General features: G+C 47.9%; 1 protein-coding gene and 1 pseudogene across 3 annotated transcripts; both read left to right on the top strand.

The window, feature by feature from the left end:
- Positions 1-9,533: 9,533 nt before the first annotated feature.
- On the top strand, positions 9,534-23,611 carry PTGES (prostaglandin E synthase). 2 transcript variants are annotated; one of them, XM_084649856.1, is made up of 4 exons: positions 9,534-9,762; positions 10,168-10,353; positions 13,499-13,581; positions 22,727-23,611. In XM_084649856.1, exons 2-4 carry the CDS (start codon positions 10,246-10,248, stop codon positions 22,974-22,976), a joined length of 441 nt encoding a protein of 146 aa, XP_084505982.1. In that variant the 5' UTR covers positions 9,534-9,762; positions 10,168-10,245; the 3' UTR covers positions 22,977-23,611. The 2 variants fall into 2 exon arrangements, with proteins under 2 accessions (XP_084505982.1, XP_084505983.1); XM_084649857.1 differs by lacking the exon at positions 9,534-9,762 and adding an exon at positions 9,912-9,960.
- Positions 20,253-20,664, top strand: LOC311531951 (large ribosomal subunit protein eL42 pseudogene; annotated as a pseudogene). Its single transcript has one exon. The product of its transcript is annotated as a large ribosomal subunit protein eL42 pseudogene (transcript).
- Positions 23,612-25,288: the final 1,677 nt, after the last annotated feature.

The raw sequence follows: 25,288 nt of genomic DNA, 5'->3' as shown, positions 1-25,288 counted from the left end.
CAGAATGCGTGGAGGCAGACAATGGCAGAGTCCAGGAAAGCAGAAAATTAACATGAGGACAGGAGGGATGAGCAAGAGGAGAGGTGGCAGCAGCATGATGAGAGGAGGCAGGATGCAATGCTGAGGCTACTGGAGGATCAAACTGATATGCTCTGGTGTATGGTTGAGCTGCAGGAAAGGCAGCAGGAGCACAGACTGCCGCTGCAGCCCCTGTGTAACCACCCGCCCTCCTCCCCAAGTTCCATAGCCACCTCACCCAGACACCCAAGAACACGGGAAGGGGGGGACTCCAGGCACCCAACCACTCCACCCCAGAGGACTGCCCAAGCAACAGAAGGCTGGCATTCAATAAGTTTTGAAGTACAGTGTGGCCTTGTCCTTCCCTCCTCCCCACCTCCCCCACCCCTCCCGGGCTACCTTGGCAGTTATCCCCCTATTTGTGTGATGAATTAATAAAGAATGCATGATTTTGAAACAACGACTTTATTCCCTCTGCAAGTGGTGATTGAAGTGGGGAGGTCGATTGGCTTACAGGGGAATAAAGTGAACCAAGTAGGGGGGTTTCATCAAGGAGAAACAAACAGAACTGTCACACCGTAGCCTGGCCAGTCATGAAAGCTTTTTCAAAGCTTCTCTGATGCACAGTGCGCCCTGCTGTGCTCTTCTAACTACCCTGGTGTCTGGCTGCACGTAATCAGTGGCCAGGCGATTTGCCTCAACCTCCCACCCCACTATAAACGTCTCCCCCTTACACTCACAGATATTGTGGAGCACACAGCAAGCAGCAATAACAAGGGGAATATTGGTTTCGCTGAGGTCTAAATGAGTCAGTAAACTGCACCAGCGTACTTTTAAACATCCAAATGTACATTCTACCACCATTCTGCACTTGCTCAGCCTGTACTTGAACTGCTCCTTACTACTGTCCAGGGTGCCTGTGTATGGCTTCATGAGCCATGGCATTAAGGGGTAGGCTGGGTCCCCAAGGATAACTATAGGCATTTCAACATCCCCAATGGTTATTTTCTGATGTGGGAGGTAAGTCCCTTCCTACAGCTGTTCAAACAGACCAGAGTTCCTGAAGATGCGAGCGTCATGTACCTTTCCCAGCCATCCCACTTTGATGTCAGTGAAACGTCCCTTGTGATCCACCAGTGTTTGCAGCACCATTGAAAAGTACCCCTTGTGGTTTATGTACTGGCTGCCAAGGTGGTCCGGTCCCAAGATAGGGATATGCGTTCCGTCTATCGCCCCACCACAGTTAGGGAATCCCATTGCAGCAAAGCCATGCACTATGACCTGCACATTTCCCAGAGTCACTACCCTTGATAGCAGCAGCTCAGTGATTGCGATGGCTACTTGGATCACAGCAGCCCCACAGTAGATTTTCCCACTCTGAATTGATTCCCGACTGACTGGTAGCTGTCTGGTGTTGCAAGCTTCCAGAGGGCTATCGCCACTCGCTTGTGAACTGTGAGGGCTGCTCTCATCTTGGTATTCTTGCGCTTCAGGGCAGGGGAAAGCAAGTCACAAAGTTCCATGAAAGTGCCCTTACGCATGCGAAAGTTTCGCAGCCATTGGGAATCATCCCAGACCTGCAACACTATGCAGTCCCACCAGTCTGTGCTTGTTTCCTGGGCCCAGAATCGGCGTTCCACGGCTTGAGCCTGCCCCATTGCTACCAGGATGTCCAAATTGCCGGAGCCCGTATTTTGAAGTCTGTGTCCATGTCCTCATCACTCTCGTCACCGCGCTGCCGTCGCCTCCTTGCTTGCTTTTGCAGGTTCTGGTTCTGCATATACTGCAGGATAATGCACAAGATGTTTACAATGCTCATAACTGCCATGGTGATCTGAGCTGGCTCCATGCTTGCCGTGGTATGGTGTCTGCAGGAGAGCAAAGTTGCAGCGGAAGCGGTGGATGACGATGGTTTGCAGTCCTACTGCACCATCTGCTGAAAGCAGTATGGCGTCTGCACGGGAAAAAGGCGTGAAACGATTGTCTGCCATTGCTTTCATGGAGGGAGGGGCGACTGACGATATGTACCCAAAACCACCTACGACAATGTTTTTGCCCCATCAGGCACTGGGAGCTTAACCCAGAATTCCAATGGGTGGCGGAGACTGCGGGCTAGCTACCCACAGTGCAACGCTCTGAAAGTCGACTCTAGCCATGGTACTGTGGACGCACTCCGCTGACTTAATGCGCTTAGTGGGGACACACACAACCGACTGTATAAAATTGCTTCTATAAAAATCGACTTCTATAAATTCAACCTAATTTCGTAGTGTAGACATACCCTTTATTATCAATGTTGTTAACTATCTCACTGCTCACCAAAACAAGTAAGAAAAAGACTGTATGGAGATCTATACCACCATTTCCCGGTGGAAGGGCCAGGGTGCAAACACCTAAAAACATAGATTAAGATGAGGAGGCTGTTAACAATGCAGGCCTGGGTTGCAGGAGAGAGCGATGGGTTTTGTTTTCCTGGAGTGGGGCTCTATTTTCCAAACGTTTCGGAAATGCTGGTTTAAGGTGACCCTGGGTTATTAAAACTCAGCTGCCTTGCAAGCTCCTCCATGTCTGATTGCTGGGCTGGTCTTTGCAGCAGAGAGATTAACTCTTCGCCATGCCACTCAAATTCATACTTGCATACCTCCGTTTCCAGGCATATATTTCCCAGTCACTCCTCTCTTGTCAGCCTTGTCTGCATGGAGGGGAAATTTCCGAGCATAGCTCCAGGCGAAGTAACTCCCCATGTGCACAGTGTTCTGGAACGAAGGTGACTGTGTTCCAGAATAATTAGTTCACTTCCAAAGTGCAGTCATTTATTTTGTTTTTATCTGAAACTGCCTTCCCCTCATCCTCTGGGTCATTCTAACCCCATGAATTAATCATGAACTCCTTCCGCGCACGGCTGGGATCGTTATCGTTACTTCTGTAGCGTACTTCTGGCTGTGGTATCAGTGCCTTACGGACAGGTAAATCAGACACAGCCCCTATTCCAGTGCATGAATTATTGTTATCTGTATTGAGGTAGCCTTAGGAGCCCCAGTCATGGACCCCATTTTGCTAGGCACTGTACACACACAGAGAACAAAGAAATGTCCCTGACTCCTTACACAGTGTTCTTAGAAACCAGTCTTTACTCACTTAAGTAGCCCTTTGGATGTCAATGGAATTAGTCCTGTGAGTAAGGGCTACTCATGTGAGTAAACATGGCAGGATCAGACCCTTTGTTACACCAGTGTAAGTCCAAAGTCATTCCATGTAAGTTGCAGAGTTGCTCTGAATTGATACCAGTGTTGCTGAGAGTGAGCTTGGCCCGTAGGCTGCAGCGTACCTCACCCAGGTGGGAGGCAAGTGGAACAGGGACATGCTGTGTCCAGAGTGTTCCTTTAATAGCAAGTTGTTTAAGCACGCTTAGAGAATAAAATGAAAGCTGGGAAGACGCCCCCAGTCTCAAAGGCTCAGGTCCTCAAAAGTATTTAGGTTCTTAACCTCCATTGTTTTCAGGGGAGTTAGGAGCCTACACACCCTTTGAGGATCTGGGCCAAAGAGCTCACGGTCAATGCTCGACCCTGCAGAGTGTGATCCTGCAACGAGAGGCGCAGCTCTTTTCAGTTGTAAGTGCTTTGGGGCAGGGTCTGTTGTTTCTGTATGTTCGCCCAGCCCCTAGCACAACTGGGCCCCGACCTGCTTGGCCTCTAGGCTCTAATCCAATATAAGTGTGAAATACCGATAATGATCCTACGGCAGCCCTCTGCACCAGCACAAAGCCACATTGAAATCAACAGAGCTCCAGGAGTGTTGGACTGAGAGCAAATGAAGACAAGAGACAATGTGAGAGAGCATCAAAAATGGGGTGGGAATAGGGGTAACGTTAGAGAAAAAACCATGTGCTTACTATAGGTTGTTATGTGTACTACCTGATTGTGGCATTAAATATATATATATATGCATGATATATACACGTGTCTATATCTACCCCTATCGACCCATGCATAAATAAACTCAGCATGCTGTTTATTTCACTTGATTTAAATGTACGTGGATGATTTATGTGCATTGTCTGGGTTAATTGGCCCCTGGCGCCAAGGCACCTGTGACCTCCCGGTGACCCTTTTATAATGCCAAGGAGGAGGAAATTAGCCACGCCCAGGGCGCCAAGGAGACGAGCTAGTTTGTCTGCTGGTGGGAACCTGATTACAGGTATTGCTGATGCTTTGTGCCACATCCTGGTTACTTTGGAAGGGCTGTGGGGGAGCAGCAGAAATGGGAATACAGACTAGGAAGCTACTGTCCCTAAGAATTTCTGGTCAGATCCTTAGCTGGCATGACTCCCCAGAGTTTAACTGTGTTGCCTTGATTTATACCATCTGAGGATCTGATCGTCTGTGTCTAGGCTTGAAAATCCCAGGTGGCTAGGAGCTCCTAAGGGAACGTCTCCTGTTGCTCCCCTTTCCTCTGCTTTGCTGGTGTGTTTCTCCGATCTGCCAACTAATTAGAAGTCAAAGTCATTTAGCCCCCTCTTCTCTGTAAATAGCACAGAGGAAGTGGAGCTGATACCTAGGCTGGCCTATGGCTCCTGGCCTGGATTGTTTCTCCACCTTGCAAACGGCCAGCAGCAAAGGGAATTTTCCGTCCCCTTGCTGCAGAGCTCCTGGGGAAAGAAAGTCGGGCATTTGCAGTCAGTGTGGCTGTGACCTGGGGGTGGGTGCTGACAAGCTGCTGATCCCCGAATGTGATAGTGGGGAATGATTAACCCTTTCAACATCTGTGGCTCTGGGGCTGGCTGGGAGACATATGTACCCCTTTCCTGCCCACCTCCAATGGGTTGCTTGGCCTGCTGGCAGGTGTTTTACTAAACACAGCACCACATGCTGCTGGGACCCACTCTTCATGAGCTGCCCCTTGCTGGCTTGTGTCCTGCCTGCCCCCCTCCCTCCCAAACGAGATGGGTCAGAGCTCGATGGGCTTGGTGCATGCTGGGTGCTGAGCTCTGTTGAAAACCTGGCCGTAAGCAGCACAGTGGGAGGTGCTGGGAAATCTGGCCGTGAGCTCTTCTGAAAATCTACCCTTCGTGTGCAACCTGATCGCTTGCCACCCTGGGATCTTTGAACTGGGGCCCATAAGCTACTTGGGAAAAGCCCTGGTTTTCTTGCCTTCCAAATGCATCAAGTCTCAGGTATTGCTTAAAAAAACCAAATCCGCCCTGGGCATGGTACCTTTGGCCCGTCCTTGAAATGACTGATCAGCCAGCAGGAGGTGATGCTGTTCTGACTGCCAGAGGAGCAGCTGCAGTTCCAATGTATAAGTAATGGCCGAGAATTTCCCGCTCTCGGGCTTGATTGGCCTGTTGGTGGGTTTTATAGATCCAGCCCTATGCTGTGAACATGGGAGGGGACAGCAGACAGATGCACTGCACAGGACAGATAACCCCCCAACAATGGAGGCTGTGTTGGACGGGGGCAGGGAAGAGTCTCTGCTCCGCTGTGGCCTACGGAGCATAAAACTTGTGTGCAAGGCTGCAGCGTGGCCTGGAATGACGAATTGCCCAGACAGAAACGGCTTCCTCAGCTCTAATCCCAGCCGGAAAGCACTAAGCAACTCATTGTTTTTCAAGGTTACATTTGAGGAACAGAACAAACATGGCCGCTTCCCCACCTCAGTCAGACTGTGGGTCTAATGACTCCTTGGGGATGGGAGGCTGAGAAGCAAGACATCCTGCTTAACCCACCCTTCCCTTGTTCTCTTTAACAGGCTTGGTGATATCCTGGGGATGGGCTAGAGTCCTTGGGTCACTCTTCAGCTGTGGGAGGAAGCTTGGATTAGTGACCCAAGCAGAGAAAAGAATCTACCCAATTTCTACATAAATAAATCTCTGGTTCAGGACCAGACCTGGTTTTGCTACTATACATCAGTGGCTTTCAGCCTTTCCAGACTATTTTCAGGAGTCTGATTTGTCTTGTGTACCCCAAGTTACACCTCACTTAAAAACTACTTGCTTACAAAATCAGACATAAAAATACAAAAGCGTCGCCGCACACTATTACTGAAAATTGCTGACTTTCTCATTGTTACTATATGATGATCAAATACACCAACTGGAATATAAATATTGTACTTACGTTTCAGTGTATAGTATATAGAGCAGTATAAAGCAGTCATTGTCTGTAGGAAACTGACTTTGCTAGTGTTTTTTATGTAGCCTGTTGTAAAACTAGGCAAATATCTGGATGAGTTGATGTATGCACTGGAAGACCTCTGCGTACTCCCAGGGGTACGCGTACCCCTGGTTGAGAACCACTGCAGATCCATCAAGATGTGGTTTGATTCCTGCTTGCTGGCATGTTGGGTGCATGTTGCTTTTTCTTATCGAACGAGGGCAGTCGTGCATGTGTATTTTAAAAATGTGATGCTGTTTGGATTGGTACCAGCCCCGTAGAGCCCTTTTCTTAGCCCTTTCCCACTCCCCCGCCCTGAGCCATCATGTGGCCAAGTACTACTATAGACCACATCAGTACTTGCTACAGCAGGGGTGGGCAAACTTTTTGGCCCTCGGGCCACATCTGGGTATGGAAATTTTATGGTGGGCCATGAATGCTCACGAAATTGGGGAGTGGGGTGCGGGAGGGGCTGAGGGCGCTGGGGTAGGGCCAGAAATGAGTAGTTCAGGGTGTGGGAGGGGGCTCCGGACTGGGGCAGGAGGTTGAGGTACGGGGCGCGGGGTGAGGGCTCCAGCTGGAGGTGTGGGCTCTGGGGTGGGACTGGGGATGAGGGATTGGGGATGCAGGAGGGTGCTCTGAGCTGGGACCAAGGGGCTCAGAGGGCAGGAGGGGGATCAGGACTAGGGCAGGGGGTTGGGGTGCAGGAAGGGGTCAGGGGTGCAGGCTCTGGGCAGTGTTTACCTCAAGCAGCTCCCAGAAGCAGCGGCATGTCCCCACTCCGGCTCCTATGCAGGGAAGCGGCCAGGCGACACTGCACGCTGCCCCATCCACAGGCACCGCCCGTGCAGCTCCCATTGGCCATGGTTCCTGGCCAATGGGAGCTGCGGTGGCGGCGCTTGGGGCGGGGGCAGCATGTGGACCCACCTACCTGCCCCTATGCATAGGAGCTAGAGGGGGGACATGCCGCTGTTTCCGGGAGCCATGCGGAGCAGGGCAAGCCCCGGACCCCACTCCCCGGCAGGAGTTCAAGGGCTGGATTAAAACGTCTAAAGGGCAGGATGTGGCCCCCAGGCCATAGTTTGCCCACCCCTGTGCTACAGTGAGAAAACATAGCACCTGATCCTGCACCATGCACCTTAACAGGAGTTTTATCATTGCCTCAAACAGGGGGAGGACTGGACCCAAAATGTCCAGAAAACATTAAAGCTACAATGCTAGCCCAGGCCAGATGTACACTAAGCGTGCTTCGCCAGGATAGCAACGCCAGTCTACCATGCTGGCATACTGCTCTTATTGTGGACACAGTTTACGAGGAAAACCAGGATAGCTTATTTGAGACCCCCCACTTCCCCTCTCTCCCTGCCCTCCAAAAGCAAATAAGTTTGTGGCAGAGGTGAAACCTTGGAAATGTGGAGATTTAAAGAGACTATTACAGCAAGATGTGCCCGACGCCTGGGCCCAGGGAATTGCTATGAAACCGTATGTCTGTGTGAGTGAAGGATTGTATTCTAGCTGAGTTTCCCCCAGGCATTAATATCAGTGGGAGGCTAGTTACTGCAAATCCCAGGACAGGTAAATCACTCCAGAGAAGTAGCAGCCCCTGGGGGGAATTGTACAGACTGGTCAGAGCAGATTCAAGAGGCCCAGGGAGACACATAAGTTTTTGGGTAACAGCCGTGTTAGTCTGTATTTGCAAAAAGAAAAAGGAGTACTTGTGGCACCTTAGAGACTAGCCAATTTATTTGAGCATGAGCTTTTGTGAGCTACAGCTCACTTCATTTGGGGACAATGTATACCTTCAAATCAGCGGCACTGCTATGGGTACCCACATGGCCACACAGTATGCCAACATTTTTATGGCTGACTTAGAACACTTCCTCAGCTCTTGTCCCCTAACGCCCCACTCTACTTGCGCTATATTGATGACATCTTCATCATCTGGACCCATGGAAAAGAAGCCCTTGAGGAATTCCACCATGATTTCAACAATTTCCATCCCACCATCAACCTCAGCCTGGTCCAGTCCACACAAGAGATCCACTTCCTGGACACTACAGTGCTAATAAACGATGGTCACATAAACACCATCCTATACCGGAAACCTACTGACCGCTATTCCTACCTACATGCCTCCAACTTTCACCCTGACCACACCACACGATCCATTGTCTACACCCAAGCTCTGCGATACAACCGCATTTGCTCCAACCCCTCAGACAGAGACAAACACCTACAAGATCTCTATCAAGCATTCTTACAACTACAATACCCACCTGCAGAAGTGAAGAAACAGATTGACGAGCCAGAAGAGTTCCCAGAAGTAACCTACTACAGGACAGGCCTAACAAAGAAAATAACAGAACGCCACTAGCCGTCACCTTCAGCCCCCAACTAAAACCCCTCCAACGCATTATTAAGGATCTACAACCTATCCTGAAGGATGACCCAACACTCTCACAAATCTTGGGAAACAGGCCAGTCCTTGCCTACAGACAGTCCCCCAACCTGAAGCAAATACTCACCAGCAACCACATACCACACAACAGAACCACTAACCCAGGAACCTATTCTTGCAACAAAGCCCGTTGCCAACTGTGCCCACATATCTATTCAGGGGACACAATCACAGGGCCTAATAACGTCAGCCACACTATCAGAGGCTCGTTCACCTGCACATCCACCAATGTGATATATGCCATCATGTGCCAGCAATGCCCCTCTGCCATGTACATTGGTCAAACTGGACAGTCTCTATGTAAAAGAATAAATAGACACAAATCAGATGTCAAGAATTATAACATTCATAAACCAGTCGGAGAACACTTCAATCTCTCTGGTCACGCGATTACAGACATGAAAGTTGTGATATTACAACAAAAAAACTTCAAATCCAGACTTCAGCGAGAGACTGCTGAATTGGAATTCATTTGCAAATTGGATACAATTAACTTAGGCTTGAATAGAGATTGGGAGTGGCTAAGTCATTATGCAAGGTAACCTATTTCCCCTTGTTTTTTCCTACCCTCCCCTCCCCCAGACGTTTTTGTTAAACCCTGGATTTGTGCTGGAAATGGCCCACCTTGATTATCATACACATTGTAAGGAGAGTGGTCACTTTAGATAAGCTATTACCAACAGGAGAGTGGGTTTGTGGGGGGTGGGGTGGGGTGTGTGAGAAAACCTGGATTTGTGCTGGAAATGGCCCAACTTGATTATCATACACATTGTAAGGAGAGTGATCACTTTAGATAAGCTATTACCAGCAGGAGAGTGGGGTGGGGGGAGGTATTTTTTCATGCTTTGTGTGTATAAAAAGATCTTCTACACTTTCCACAGTATGCATCCGATGAAGTGAGCTGTAGCTCCCGAAAGCTTATGCTCAAATAAATTGGTTAGTCTCTAAGGTGCCACAGGTACTCCTTTTCTTTTTACACAAGTTTTTGTGGCTAAAGGGTCAGCAGGAACTGCCTGAGTGACCCTCACTTTGATCCAAGCACTGACCTGAAGCTGGAAGTGAGAGGGCAAAGCCCTGCTGGCAGGGTTTGAAGGACTGGACCTAGAGGGCCCCTGTGGAAGAGGGTGACACCAGGTAAGCTAGCATGTGGGCAGACTGCTGCGCACAACTCTGTGGGTCAGGGATCAAACACCCCTGACTGATGTACCTATATTGTCAAAAATGTCCCAGCTGGAGCACTGAAGAAGAGCTAGGGCTTGCTATTATAACTATCCACAGAGTCACCAATATGTTATGAAAATAATGTGGAATGGGTCCGTTCTAGAGTTCAAAGTATGTGTGTTTGCGGGGGGGGGGTGTCTTTCTTTGTTACTTGTGGATTTTTTGTATCTATAGATCTGAGGAATTAAAATATGGTTGAGTGGTTTAGAATTGAATAGCTGTTGCAATGCTGGGTGTACGAAGCAAGAGGCGGTCTGTGGGTGTACAAGTTTATGTTTAGACTTGAGTAAAACAGTGATCCTTCCCCCTCTCTCACAGAATCAATCTCTGAACTGAGATCGCTAGTGGCTGAAGCCTGCTTAAGGAAACGCAAATCCTCTCCCACCTTTCCAGAAAATGATGGAAAACGAAGTCTTTGCATCGTTTACTTTCTACAGCACGATCTTGATTATAAAAATGTATGTTCTTGCCATCATTACAGGACAAGTGAGGCTCAGAAAGAAGGTATGTTCCAGCTTTTCTGCGCTCCAGAACTGCCTGCACTGCTTTGGGGTTTCTGTTAGCATTTCGGCAACTGCTAGTATTGAGTTTGCTCCTTTAAATAGTGGCTGACTGGTTTTACTGAGGCTTTGAAGCAAGTTGGAAACTATTTTATAGCTGCAGTAGATGAGCTTGGGGTGGTGTGTGAGTATTTCCCTCTCATCTGCAACATGTTTAGAGTAGGATTCAAAAAGATAAACAGTAATTTGCAAATCTAAAATGCCATGCAAGTGAGTTCCTTTTGGAAACAGCCTATTCGCTAACTATCAGTTTGACAGTTTGTCTGTAAGAAACTAATTTTTAAAAAGTTGTTTAAGTGAATAGCAAAAAAAACCCCAACAACCTGTGAACTATGAGTCTGCTTGTGGCATTTTAAAGGCTGAATTCCTACCTGTGTTTGTTACAGGAGGACCTAACTTCTTAGGAGGTAAACATGTCTAGAGGGAACTTGTTTTGGGGTTGGGAAGTAGAACAGAAATATTCTCCTAGTGCATGCAGAAAAGCTGGCCTCACATGTCTACGGAAGTCAGTCAAACATTAGCTCATGTTTTTTCTCCTCTTGCTAGGACATTCTGTCCTTTTTCCTTTAAAAAAAAAATCCCAACTGAACGCCCTGCAACAAAGAGAAGTCTGCTATAAATCAGTTCAAAAATGTTAGTAAAATTTTTACTGGAAACTGGTCAAGCCGTGTGTGTGTGGTGTGTGTGTGTTAAATAACAGGCCTGTTTTTAGGACTCTTTCTCACTGTGAAAACTAGGGTGAGGACCTGGCACTTCTGTGCTGTAGCCCTGATGTATGTAACGGGGTTAGGGCTCAAACAGCAAGTTCAAGCAATTTAACCAAATGCCAGTTCAGGAAATTGTATTACAGCTCTACTTCTAAAACAAAGAAACAAAAATCCCGCAGCCCTTCCACGCAGCTGCATCTCCAGTCAGGGGTCCGCACAGCACAGCCGGAGGACAGGGCCAGGGCTGGTACCAGTACAGCTGCGCTGGAAGAGCTGCCGGTGTGGCACGTTGTGCTCCTTTCCCTGAACCGCAGGGCTCTCCTGGGAACCGCAGCAGCGAAAGGAGCAGAATGTGGGGTTGCCAGGTGGCTCCCCCCCAGCAACTCCTCCAGTGCGGCTGTACCCACCCCTAGCCCAGCCCCGAGCTCTGTCCTCCGGTGAGGCTGTGCTGCCTCCAGGCCTGTCCTCTGGTGGGGCTGTATGGACCCAGACAGGAGATACAGCTGCGTGGAAGGGCTGGGGGCAGGGCGACCCCGCGCTCTGCTCCTTTTGCTGCTGCGGTTCCCTGCTGAATGTGCCACCCCCAGGAGCATCTGATCATTCTTGTCCCTCCCAGGTGTCGCCTTTGAATTTGATTACAATCCTGGTTGCTCAGAACTGTCTTGCTCTCCCTTGCTTGGGCTCTGTTTGAAGGTGGTGTTGACATGTTGACAGTAGAAATATGTGAGTTCCTTCTCACCCTCGCATACAGCTCAGCCTTTTGAGACGATCACTTCCTCCTCCCTGAACTGCCGAACAAACGAGTGAAAAGGGGGAAATCCTGGTCCCCCTGGAGTCAGTGGGAGTTTCGCACTGTCTCCAGCGAGGCCAGGATTTCACCCCAAGTCTGGAAAACTTCAGCCCCCAAAAGCTTCAGACTATATTGTAAGCAACTGGAAAAGGGGGTGAGAATGGAAACTCCGAGGAACAGCTGTCACCTCTGCTGGGTGCAATAAACGCTAGGGCTGAGATTCTTCCAAGTCCCACTGACTTTTGAAGATCGGGCCCCAGTACCAGTTCCGGTACAAATTCCCACTAAGGTACTTAAACATTGTTCTGCTCGGCGTTGCAGTGCTTAGGCAGCTGGCTGCCCAGTGGAATTCTCAGCCCCAAGCAAGGTGTCTCGGCTCCCCAGTCAATGCAGGGGAGCATTAGGTGCCTAATGCAACTCATCTAAGCTAGACAGGAGTGAAATGCCAAGGAGGGGGCTTAGATCTCTTAAGAGCTGACGTGGTGCCCCTGGCTGACAGGTCAGAGATAGGTGCCTCCATCTTCTGGAGCTAGGCTCCAAAGCCAAGTTAGCCACTCAGATAGTCCATGCCCTAGAAGCCAACACTGCGTGTGTGTTTCTCTCATGCTCTTCCTGTCGTAGAATCATGGAATCATAGATTATCAGGGTTGGAAGCGACCTCAGGAGGTCATCTAGTCCAACCCCCTGCTCAAAGCAGGACCAATCCCCAACTAAATCAAGTTGGGGATCAATCCTTAACTAAATCCCAGTTTCCCTGTGCCCCCAGTTGTCTCTTTGTGGGATGCTGTGCTGTCCCCCACTCCCACATCCCTATTGGCGGTCTGTATCCAGCCCTCTGGCAATGGGGGTCTGACAGGGATCGGGTCTGGGGGTAGAGCACGCTGATGGGTCCCATTGGCAGGATAGGCATTCCTGTGTTTTGGCCCTGTGTGGCTTAGGCTTCAGCAAGGGCTCTGAGCAGCTTGCTCGCTGTGGGTCAACATCACGGCTTAGGCAGCATTTCAAATACTGATTGGTGGAAACGTAAACACCATGGGGATCTTGGTACCTATGGGGCTGGGTGGCAGCTGAGGGCTGTTTTGAAAATGTCAGTGGTGCCCAAAGAGGCAGATGAGGCCCCTAAATACCTCTGAGGAGCTGGGCCTGGGTCTCCAAATCCCTAAACAGCTTTGACAGTCTCAGCCAAAGAGCTGGATCCTGCGAATGCTTGTCAGAGCATGTGACTGAATTAATCGCGCACAGGGGACTTGGCAGGACTGGGTCCCAAGACTCTGCGTAAAAGCTGCACATTTAATGAGGAACAGAAAGGGATCACCTCCTACATGCTAGGAGCAGCACAGGGAGCTGGCCTTGCCATGGGAACATTAACTCCCCATTTCCTGGCTCCCTTTTCACTGAGCAACCTTAGCACTGTGCAGCAAACTTGATTGCACTTAGCGTCTTTGCTCTGGAGCCCTGCAAATCCGCGGCTAGCCGCTGATCAGCTGCAGATACAAATGTCCTATCTGCGCAGGGCTCTACACCTCAGACTCCCGTGAGTCTTGGTGGGAAGCACCTTCTCACGCCTCTGAGATGGCAATTCTTTCTTCCAGGCTTTCGCCAATCCAGAGGACGCCCTGAGGAACGGAGGGCTGCAGTACTTTCGAGAGGACCCAGACGTGGAGCGATGCCGCAGGCAAGTTCTGTACTGTGAATTCCATTGGCCAGCATGTGGTGAAATGCTCCTCAGCAGCTGCTCGGTATCATGGGAAAGGCAAAGTGTAGGGCTCATTAATTTGGCAATTACCTACGTGGATTGATCAACGGAAGCCTGAAGCAGGATCCCATCAGCTCCTTGTGCTGGGGCTAGTTAAATATGAAATGGAGGCACTGGCTCATGAAACATGGATGGATTCATGCCTGGGGTCCTAAAGCCATCAACCCCGAGGGTCCCATTATAACTGGCTCCTTAGGGTCCAGATTTTCAGAGTGTCCCAGATGACTGTGGACATGTCTTGAATTAATGCACTAAGGTTCCCCCAACACCCCCAGCTCTGCCAGACTCAAATCTTCACTAATCCCTGCACAGCTCTGACAATAGCTCAGTCCATGACTAGGAATGCTCTGGGCTCCCACACAATTCTGCCAGTGCACCTTGGTCACTGTTTCAGTCCTAGGTCTAAGAGGAGACCGTCAGTGATGTCACATTGCATGTTGGTTTTGCCTCTAATCGGTACAAACGAGGTTGAGACCGACCCCCCCCCACCCCGAACCTGAGCTCACTTGTGCTCCTGGCTAGATTTGAACCCAGCTCTCCAAATGGTGGCAGGCTAGTGTATTAACCCACAGCCGCTGTATCTTCACGAGGAATTTTAAACCTGTATTAAGGAACTTGGTGTTACATGACAGCAAAACCATAGCTAAGGCCTAGTCTGCGCTACAGAGTTAGGTTGACATAAAGCAGCTTAGGGTTCAGCTTAGCGTTGCCTCCACTGGAATTTTCAGTGAGATAACTGATGGGTGACCTAACTGTAAGCATCTACACTAAAATGTCGCTCCCACCGATGTAACTCGCCCGTCACACCGACTTACTAATGCCGCCTCCGCGAGAGGCAAAGAGCTTAAGTCGATGTAGTTAGGTGGATGCAGTGTCAGTGCAGACACTGTGTTGCTTACATCAACTGTGGCTGCCTTTCAGAAGCCGTCCCACAATTCCCCGCACCTTAAATTGGTGCAAACGCTCTTGGTGAGGACACGCACCACCGACACAAGGAGCTTAGTGTGGACGTGCAAATGCGATTTAATTGCTGCAGTGGCTGTATGTTGACGTAACTTAGGTCAACTTAATTTTGTAGTGTAGGCTTGCCCTAAGCTTGTGTGTGTGTGTGTGTGTGTGTGTGTGTGTGTGTGTGTGTGTGTGTGTGTGTGTGTGTGTTAGCCAGGTCACTGTAAAATGCTAATGCAGACAAGGTTCTGTAGTTATAATTGTGATGTGTCAAAGCAAGCTCTGCCATGGGGCACAGGGTTTGATTTCACCTCGCTACATCAAAAGGCTCAGTAGAAATGGCCTCCACTGGAATTTTCAGTGAGATAACTGAAGGGAACGTTAAAATCCCCTTATGTTGGCAGTGAAGACGTAGCCCGAGTGAAGGCAAGGCAGGAGTAATTTTAACCCTTGCTGGCTGGTCAAAGTAAACCCCAAGGAGAGCTTAGAGCTTAGAGACAACTGCTGTGTGTTAACTAACTCCATGTTACAAACTCTTTTCCAAGTGAAGACGAAGCCTGACTTTCCCTCGAGCCCCAGCAGCATGACGCGGGAGTAGGAGATGGCTGTGGTTAGGAGTTGTGTAAAGTGAGCCACAAAAGGACTGGAGAGAGCCCAACAGCGAGACCTGAAAGAAAACAAGCAGAGAGTCTGGAATCCCACAGCCTTATAAGGAGCCCCGGGCATTAGAGTTGGCCAAAAAGCTGCCTTTGTTTCTTTCCTTTTCTCCTGCTGAAGTCTGTCTGGGAGGACGCTATGTGCTGGCATGGCTAGTGCCTGAGAGTTTATTTTTGTTGAGCTGAGGGCTGGCTCAGCAGCTTGGGTGCTGTTAACCGTCCTTTCTCCATGACCTCCAGTACGCCAGAGGAGAAACTGGTTGCATGACGCAGAAACAGAGGCGAAATGAGTTGGGTGTGGGGAGATTTATAGTTGTTTACTAATATACAGCTGGAACTGGAAAGGATTTGTAAGCAAAGGATTTGGGGGCCTGCCTTTCAGGCCTGCTGCAGTAAAAGTACAGAGCCGGAGGTGTGTGCTCTGGGGATGGGTTGCTTATGGAAGTGGGGAAATGCCCCGTAATGGTGCGGCTTTTTGTGTGAGAACAGGTTGCCCTTTAGTGTCTGCCCACAGGGAGGATAAGAAACCTGCTATTCCTACCAGCTCACTGAGGAGTCTGTGATTTCAGATTTGTGTGTGTAAGAGAGACTTAACCAAATAATTGTATGCATCCATGTGGAACAATGGGGCGGGACCACACTTTTGACCTCACGCACACTGAACATGCAAGGCCATGCCACATGGAGGATGCCATTTTATACAGAAACGCACCAGGGCAGGTCAAGCCTCTGGGGTAGAGCCATACTGGTGTGGGGGGAGTACCTGCACTTAAAAAATCCGGACTGCCCCCCCACTCTGCCATTTCTCATGGAGACCACCCAGTGTGCAACGTGGCCAGACTGCCCAGGCTATGGGGAGTTGCTCTGGATTTACACTGGTGTAACCAAGAGAAGAATTTAGCCCACAGAGTTTAGCTACTGTCAGAACCATACAGCCAAGAGTAGTCTAGAATTCCCCCTTACCTGTAAGGGGTTAAGAAGCTCAAATAACCTGGTTGGCACCTGACCAAAAGAATCAATGGGGAAAGAAGATACTTTCAAATACAGGGGGTGGGGGGGAGGCAGCTTTGTTTGGGCTCTTTGTTTAGGGGGGTTCTCTCTTGGAACTGAGAGGGCCAGGCAGAAATCCATCTCCTCCAAACAATCCTGAACAATTCCCTAATATTACAAAAATAGTAAGTAAGGCCAGGCAAGGCGGGTTAGGTTATCTTTTGTTTTAGCTTATGAATTTTCCCTTTGCTAGAGGGAGGTTTATTCCTGTTTTTTGTAACTTTGAAACTAACCCTAGAGGGGAATTCTCTGTATCCTAAATCTTTTTATTTTTCCCTGTAAAACTGCCTTCCATCTTGATTTTACAGAGGTGATGCTTTTACTTTTTGTAATAAAATGTTTCTTTTAAGAACTTGATTGATTTTCAGTGTCCCAGGGGTTTGGTCTGTGCTCACCTGTACCAAATGGTGAGGATATTATTCTCAAGCCTCCCCAGGAAGGGGTGTAGAGGTTTGGGGGGATATTTTGGGGGAATAGGAACTCCAAGTGGGCCTTTCCCTGAATCTTTGTCTAAATCACTTGGTGGTGGCAGCATACCGTCCGTCCAAGGACAAGGGATTTGTGCCTTAGGGATGTTTTTAACCTAAGCTGGTAGAAATAAGCTCAGGGGGTCTTTCGTGTGGGTCCCCACATCTGTACCCCAGAGTTCAGAGTGGGGAGGGAACCCTGACAGCTACCAAGGCAGGCTCCAGGAGAAAGTTACTGAGCAAAAGGCACTTAGGAAGCGAGAGATTTTGGCACAGAGTCACCCAGGTGAGGGTAACTGGGGAGTAGGGTTGGGCCTTTTAGCCAGCAGATAAAACCTTCATTAAAAATAAACAGACTCAGTGGCTGCCTTCCCATGCCTGGATAGCTCGGGGCAGGAAATGGCTTGATTGAGGTGTTGGCCACGGGCTGTGGTTGTCGTGTTTACATAATATCCGCATTTACGGGTCTGGAGTGAGGATGGGGAGACAGGAAATGGTGACTGGGTTGCTTTGGCGCACGCTCCGTCTCCCTCAGAATTGGGGATGTGGTGATTGGAAGCAGCTGCCAGGCATTGAGGCCTGTCATCCAGATCCCTCTTCCCAGCATTTCTGCGTCAGTGCAGATGCTCAAAGTACCGGGCTCTCACTGTCCGTCCTCACCCCACCCTTGCCTTGGAGACCTAGGCATGCCAAGTTAGCTAATAACATGGCCAGAGGGCAGCATGGTGCGGATGAGTAGGATGCACTCCTGCTAAGGCTTGCCATGCTACAGAAAAGGCCAGCGTTGACTAGAGACTAGGATGAAACCTCTAAAATCCAGGTTTTCAAAGCCTTATTGCTTAAGGCTTATTGCTAGAGCTGGTCAAAAAAATTCCAACAGAAGAGTTTTCTGTTAGGGAAAATACTAGGGCTGACGATTAATGGCAGTCAACTCACGCGATTAACTCAAAAAAAATTAATCGCGATTAATTGCAGTTTTAATCACACTGTTAAAGAATAGAATATCGATTGAAATTTGTTAAATATTTTGGATGTTTTTCTATGTTTTCAAATATATTGATTTCAATTACAACACAGAATACAAAATGTACAGTACTCACTCTGTTATTTTTATTACAAATATTTGCACTGTAAAATGATAAACAAAAGAAAGTATTTTTCTATTCACCTCATACAAGTACTGTAGTGCAATCTCTTTATCGTGAAAGCACAACTTACAAATGTAGGGGGTTTTGTTACATAACTGCGCTCAAAAACAAATCAATGTTTGTTTATAGCCTACAAGTCCACCCATGCCTACTTCTTGTTCAGCCAATCGCTCAGACAAACAAGTTTGTTTACATTTGCAGGAGATAATGCTGCCCGCTTCTTATTTATAATGTCACCTGAAAGTGAGAACATGCATTTGCATAGCACTGTTGTAGCCGACGTTTCAAGGTATTTACGTGTCAGATATGCTAAACAGCTGTATGCCCCTTCATGCTTCGGCCACCGTTCCAGAGGACATGCTTCCATGCTGATGACACGTATTAAAATAATAATGCGTTAATTAAATTTGTGACTGAACTCCTTGGGGGAGAATTGTATGTCTCCTGCTCTGTGTTTTATCCACATTCTGCCATATATTTCATGTTATAACAGTTTCTGATGATAACCCAGCACATGTTGTTCGTTATAAGAATTCTTTCACTGCAGATTTGACAAAATACAAAGAAGGTACCAATGTGAGATTTCTAAAGGTAGCTACAGCACTCAACCCAAGGTTCAAGAATCTGAAGTGCCTTCCAAAATCTGAGAGGGACGAGGTATGGAACATGCTTTCAGAAGTCTTAAAAGAGCAATACTCAGATGCGGGAAACTACAGAACCCAAACCACCCAAAAAGAAAATCAATCTTCTGCTGGTGGCACCTGACTCAAATTATGAAAATGAACATGTGTCGGTCCGCACCGCTTTGGATAGTTATCGAACAGAACCCCTCATTAGCATGTAAGCATTTCCGCTGGAATGGTGGTTGAAGCATGAAGGGACATATGAATCTTTAGCACATCTGGCACTTAAATATCTTGTAACGCTGGCTACAACAGTGCCATGCGAATGCATATTCTCACTTTCAGGTGACATTGTAAACAAGAAGCAGGCAGCATTATCTCCTGTGAATGTCAACAAACTTGTTTGTCTGAGCGATTGGCTAAACAACAAGTAGGACTGAGTGGACTTTTAGGCTCTAAAGTTTGACATTGTTTTATTTTTGAATGCAGTTATATTTTGTACATAATTCTACATTTGTAAGTTCAACTTTCATGATAAAGAGATTGCACTACAGTACTTGTATTAGGTGAATTGAAAAATACTATTTCTTTTGCTTTTTTACAGTGCAAATATTTTTGTAATCAAAAATAAATATAAAGTGAACACTGTACACTCTGTATTCTGTATTGTAATTGAAATCAATATATTTGAAAATGTGAAAAACATTCAAAAATATTTATATAAATAGTATTCTATTATTGTTTAACAACGTGATTAATCGCACGATTAATCGCGGTTAATTTTTTTAATTGCTTGACAGCCCTAGAAAATACTGATTTGACAGAATCGGAATGTTTGTGGGAATGTGTAGGTTTTTGTGATCATTTATCAATGTTTTATTTGACTTTTGTTGTAGTATTATAGTAGTGATGTAATGTCACCTCTTGGCTCAGAACATCATGAGTCTTCGTATCCTACCGTGACATAATGATGTCGGAGTGTGATATGTCAGGCTATGATGCAGGGTCCCGTTGTGATGCCGTCATGCCATGTAGTGCTGATGTGCCATGTGCCATGTCTCATGTCATGCTTTAGCCCATTACATTGTGACACAATGTCCTATCTCATACAAACTGAAGCAACACACTTCAACTTTCTGTCCTGATTTGAGATTAAACCATATTTAAAATCCAGGAATTATCCATGGGATGGAAACTCCAAATTTGACCAGCTGTGCTCATTTGTATCGTGGTAGCACCTAGGAGTCCCAGTCATGGACCAAGGCCCCATTGTGCTAGGTGTTATACAGACACAGAACAAAAAGAGTCCCTGCCCCAAAGAGCTTGCAGTCTAAACAAGGGCTTGTACACTGAAATACCAGTCATCTCTGGGGGATAAGGGGAAGGAGTTATTTTAAAGCTGACATGCAATGGGACAGGAAAATGGGTTTCTACTCTTCTTCTTTGATGGGAAAAAGGACACCTTTTTTCTGATTATTTTTAACACTAGCAATTTGGGTCTGGTCTACCCTCCCTTCCTGGAAGACTCTATGGATAACTAGAGACCCAGTAGGCTTTTGACTTCACAGGTACCAAGCCAGTGAAACCTGACTGAGAGAGGAAGGGTTTTGTTTTGGTCAAACTGTTCAAGGCTCTGTCCTCATTAACATGCAGGTGTTTGGGGGGCAGAGTTTAACAGGGAGAGAACTAACACGGCGCTGCTGTGCTGGCAGGATGATGAACGTCCCCAAAACCCGCAGGACTTGATGCAAGAAATGTGGCAAGCACCGGCCCCACAAAGTGACCCAGTACAAGAAGGGAAAGGACTCTCTCTATGCTCAGGGAAAGAGGAGATATGATCGGAAGCAGAGTGGTTATGGTGGTCAGACAAAGCCTATCTTCTGTAAGAAGGCCAAGACCACGAAGAAGATGGTGCTGAGGGTTGAGTGTGTGGAGCCCAACTGCAGGTCCAAAAGAGTGCTGGCCATTCAGAGGTGCAAGCACTTTGAGCTGGGAGGAGACAAGAAGAGAAAGGGCCAGGTGATCCAGTTCTAAACTCAATCTTGTTCATTGTTATGGAATCCATTAAAGTACTTGGAAAGAAAAAAACAAAACAAAACAAAACACGGGTTATCTCGCTAACAAGGCCAGCTGTAGGGCTGGCTGGGCTAGGTGAGGTCAGTCCTATAGCCCCTGTCCCTGCTGACCCCCCCACAGTACTTTAATCCTCAGTAAAACCACAGTGCCCACTCTCCACTGTGTTTTTATACACAGCTAATGCATGTTAGTTATTCTGTAGTAAGAACACCCCTCTTTTGTTAAAGAAGACAACCGCTAAACCTCTTTTAAACACTGATGTAAAGCCTGTGTCCACCAGAGAGTTGAAAGGAAGGATGATGATCTCCTGATAAGGGCTGAGAAAGCTCCCACCCCATTGCTCTAGGTCCCCTAATGAGACCTCCAGCTAAAACAACCAGGGGAAGCAGAAAAATAGAAGCAAAACCCTCTCCAGCCTCTCAGACCGATCACAAAGAAGCCAATAGCTTTTCCTTTTGCAGGTTGCCTGTCAAGGTATTTTGTAGAGACTGGCCCAAGCCTCATAACTCAGAGCTGCATCTGAATTTCCAGCATTCCATTCCTGGTTACTGTTTGTGTTAGGATTTTTTCCCCCTGGCCCCAGTCTCTTATGGATATTGAGCCACTCGTGGGTGACTAAGTGCATTGTCATCTCTATCACAAACCATTTAAAGGTGAATGTATCAAATGTAAGTGGTTTGCGGTATAAGCCTGGGCTTGAGAAATAAACTGCTCCTATTTCCTGTACCGTCTCCACTCCTTCTGCTGACCCTGCTTATACAACCAGTTTCAGCTCAAACAAAAGCAGCATTAAGTTAGAATTACCTGTCAAATGCAGTGGGATTTTTCAGGCTGGAAAGAGGAACCTACTGAGTGACTAAATAAACAAGGACACAGAAAACAAGGGGGAAAGCTGATCCATGGGGAAAGCTGATCCATCCTTGGGGAGTGCCCTAATTCATTCAGCAGAAGCCAGAGTTGAAGTGGAGATTATTCTATGCATGGGTTTTGGGGGTGGGGGAAGGTCTCTATGAACGAACACTTTAGGCTGGGAGCTGCAGTGTGAAGGAGGGTCGTTTCTAGTGGCTTTTGGGAGGGGGCCTGCACTAATTTTAATTTTTTGAGGCCCAATCCTATCAGGTATAGAGTACCCTCAGCTCATATCACTTCAGTAGGAGTTGAGGGCGCTCTGCACCTTATAGGATGGGGGGCTCAAAGAGAGAATGTGTTGCAAAGATCCTGTCCAGTATTCACTAAGTCCAGTGGAAAGACTCCCATGGACTTCAACTGGGAGTGGGATTGAATTTGACCGATCATGAATTTGACCGTCATCTTAACTGTGACTATTTTATGTATAATTCGGGATAGCTGGCAGCACTGCCTATACTTAAGATTGCCCAACACTTCCCGGTTAGACTCTCCCCCAGCCAAAGGAGGGGGTACAGGGGCAGAGCCAGGGAAACTTGCATCCAAAAATTAGTAAAAGCTTGGATGATCTTCAATTTCCTTTTGGCTTCTCATGGGAAATTTGGAAAAATTTACACACGTCTGTGTGCTGACATAGTGAGTATGTTTCAGCCAGGATTTTGGTTTCCCCAGCTTCTGGGAAGCATTGCTTTGTCCTTGTTTCATAAACTCTTCCATTGGGGCGGGGTAGGGGGAGTTTAGTAGGAAAAATGTGTCTTACTGTAGGCTCTAAAATCAGTCAGTCCCCCCCTCCCCCCGTTTTTCATCACTAAGAACGCTTGCCTTAAAAAGATCCTGGGTAAGAAGTTAGGTGCCTAACTCCCACTGAAATCCAGCTGGAGTTGGGTACCAGGCCCCTTTGAAAATCCTGGCAACTCTTCATTTCTTCGCTCATTTGTTTCTGCTGCTTACTCCTCACCAGTAGTCCATGGCATTCCACCTAACAGCAACCCATCCATCCCATTCTCGCGCTGTACGGATAGGCTGCCAAGGGAGAGTCCATCCAGTCCAGAAAGGCAGGGGCAGCAATATGGGCTGACTTGTGTATGGGGATGGGGTGGGAAGAAGAATTGGGCAGCTCAGTGATTGGTGGGAGGGAATGAACTGCAAGGCAGCCCCATAAGCCTGAATTGTTCTGTTCACATTTCCAGGGCCCATCGCAATGACATGGAGAACATTTTCCCCTTCCTCTTCCTTGGGGCCATCTACTCCCTGCTGGACCCCAATCTCATCGTGGCAAGGATCCACTTCCTGATCTTCTGTGTGGGGCGGATAGTTCACACCGTGGCCTACCTCCTGCGGCTGAAAGCTCCCACACGCTCGGTGGCCTACAGCGTGGCACAGCTGCCTTGCTTCTCCATGGCGCTGCAGATTCTCTTCGCGGTCATAACACACTGGTGACACGAAAGATAACCCACCAGTGCTGCAACGAGGGTTAGAAAGACATGCCTTTGCTGCTTTCCCAAGAGAAGAACTCGCTCTGCTGTGGCTTTAGTGCAGGCATCTCCCAGCTGGCTGGAGCTTAGGGCTCTGGGAAGTCTCCTCTGGGTGTGTGCCATGCCCTGTTTCCAGGAGCAGGCTGCAGAGGTGGAAGGATGTGCTCCTCACAGCTGAGTGCTGGTGCATTAAGCGCTCAGTATTGCCACAGCATCAGTACAACAGCAATAGCACTGTGGTGTCTTCCAGTCTTCTCGCTGGTGACCTGCGGGGAGGGTTCTTGCGGGAGGGAAGGAGGGAGGGAATGATGCCAAGTTAAGAACACAACGAAACCAGAAAGTGGTGAAGACTCTCTAAGTAGCCTGGCCCCATCTCTCTGGGGAGAGGAAAGGGGGAGACACTTGGTTCCCCCTCACTCACTTTGATGGGAGTGTGTACTGTCAAGAGATATGATGTCCCATCTCCTCACTTCGGCAAGAATACCTGGTGATGTAGCGAGAAAGCTAACGTAGGAACGAACTGAGTCTTTGTAGAAAACAAACCTCTGCCCCCAAAACCTCATTTTTACTCTTTGATTAGAGAGACCCGAGTCGCCTTGTGTTTGTTTGTTGTTTTTTAACCTCCTAAACAGGAAGGAAACAAGTTGGTGGTGCAACATCTGATACTGCCAGGCAAATCTCTGCTAGGAAGCATAACCCAAAGGGTTAAATCTCTCAGAGGGTGACAATAAAAACACAGAGGGAAACAGAACTAGTGCAGGTCCTCTTTCCAAATCCAAATCACATCATCATTCCAAAGAGGCAGCTCTCCTCTGGGCCCCTGATATCAAGATTTCACTTGACTGTAAACTCCAGAGCAGACAGCTCCATTTGCTTTTGGAGTGAGAAGGGGGAGTTAGCTCCAGGCACATCAGGCCATCTCGAGACTCCATCCTGGAAAGAACATTGAGCTCAAAAGAAGGTCGGGGTGCTCAGCACTTGGCAGATCTTTACCTTTTCTATTTCCTATAGGTACCTAGATGTTCTGTTATTTCTACATAGCTTCATATGAGATGTAGGGCTGAATGAAAGACCGCAAACCTATGTATGTTACGCTGTTCCCCTCTTATGCTTCCTTGGCGTTACGAAGTATATATTCATAGTAAAACAAATACTATGTGAAAAGAACAGGAGGACTTGTGGCACCTTAGAGACTAACCAATTTATTTGAGCATGAGCTTTCGTGAGCTACAGCTCACTTCATCGGATGCATACTGTGGAAACTGCAGCAGATATTATATACGCACAGAGATCATGAAACAATACCTCCTTCCACCTCACTGTCCTGCTGGTAATAGCTTATCTAAAGTGATCATCAAGTTGGGCCATTTCCAGCACAACTCCAGGTTTTCTCACCCTCCACCCCCCTACACACAAACTCACTCTCCTGCTGGTAGTAGCCCATCCAAAGTGACAACTCTCTTCCCATTGTCACTTTGGATGGGCTATTACCAGCAGGAGAGTGAGTTTGTGTGTAGCGGGGTGGAGGGTGAGAAAACCTGGATTTGTGCTGGAAATGGCCCAACTTCATGATCACTTTAGATAAGCTATTACCAGCAGGACAGTGGGGTGGGAGGAGGTATTGTTTCATGATCTCTGTGCGTATATAATATCTGCTGCAGTTTCCACGGTATGCATCCGATGAAGTGAGCTGTAGCTCACGAAAGCTCATGCTCAAATAAATTGGTTAGTCTCTAAGGTGCCACAAGTACTCCTTTTCTTTTTGCGAATACAGACTAACACGGCTGTTACTCTGAAACCTGTCAAATACTATGTATTCCTCTTCTCTACCATTCCTTATGCCTCTGTGTATACATCTGTGAACCAGGCAGAATACCACCTCATGCCTCTGTTTGGAGGCAAAGTCCTTTGATGTGCTTGGATAAAAAGGGCTATTAAGGCATGTAACACATGGAGGTGATGCATGCATTGCAGAATCAGCACTTTCCTGGGTGACCTCTTGGCCCCTCCTAACTTTTCCTTGGTACAAGGTTGCCTTCTTAAAGGAGCTCTCTTCCCACCATGCCTTGCTGGAGCTGGCCCTTTAAATTTGGCAGAGCCAAGGAGCTGCAGCCCTAAAGCAGCCATGTTTGATGAGTGGCTGCATCTCCTGCCTTCCTTCCAAGCTGGTGAGTCCCTCTCCTGTTCAGTTTTCTCTTGCTCCTGAGGATGGGTCATTCCCACCAAGTGCATGATGATGTTACCCTAGGAAATAATATTAGGTGACCAAGAAGGGCA

This window comes from Lepidochelys olivacea (assembly GCF_965140295.1).
Source record: "Lepidochelys olivacea isolate rLepOli2 genome assembly, chromosome: 16".
Taxonomy (NCBI): Eukaryota; Metazoa; Chordata; order Testudines; family Cheloniidae; genus Lepidochelys; species Lepidochelys olivacea.
Note: the sequence above shows the minus strand (reverse complement) of the source record. Positions and strands in the feature narration are given on the sequence as shown.

What these genes read in the sequence shown, in the direction of transcription:
- PTGES (XM_084649856.1), top strand. Translation starts at nt 10,246, where the DNA reads ATGATGGAAAACGAAGTCTTTGCATCGTTTACTTTCTACAGCACGATC. An exon ending in AAGTGAGGCTCAGAAAGAAG is followed by an intron (nt 10,354 to 13,498) that starts GTATGTTCCAGC and finishes TCTTTCTTCCAG; the next exon opens with GCTTTCGCCAATCCAGAGGA. An exon ending in GACGTGGAGCGATGCCGCAG is followed by an intron (nt 13,582 to 22,726) that starts GCAAGTTCTGTA and finishes TCACATTTCCAG; the next exon opens with GGCCCATCGCAATGACATGG.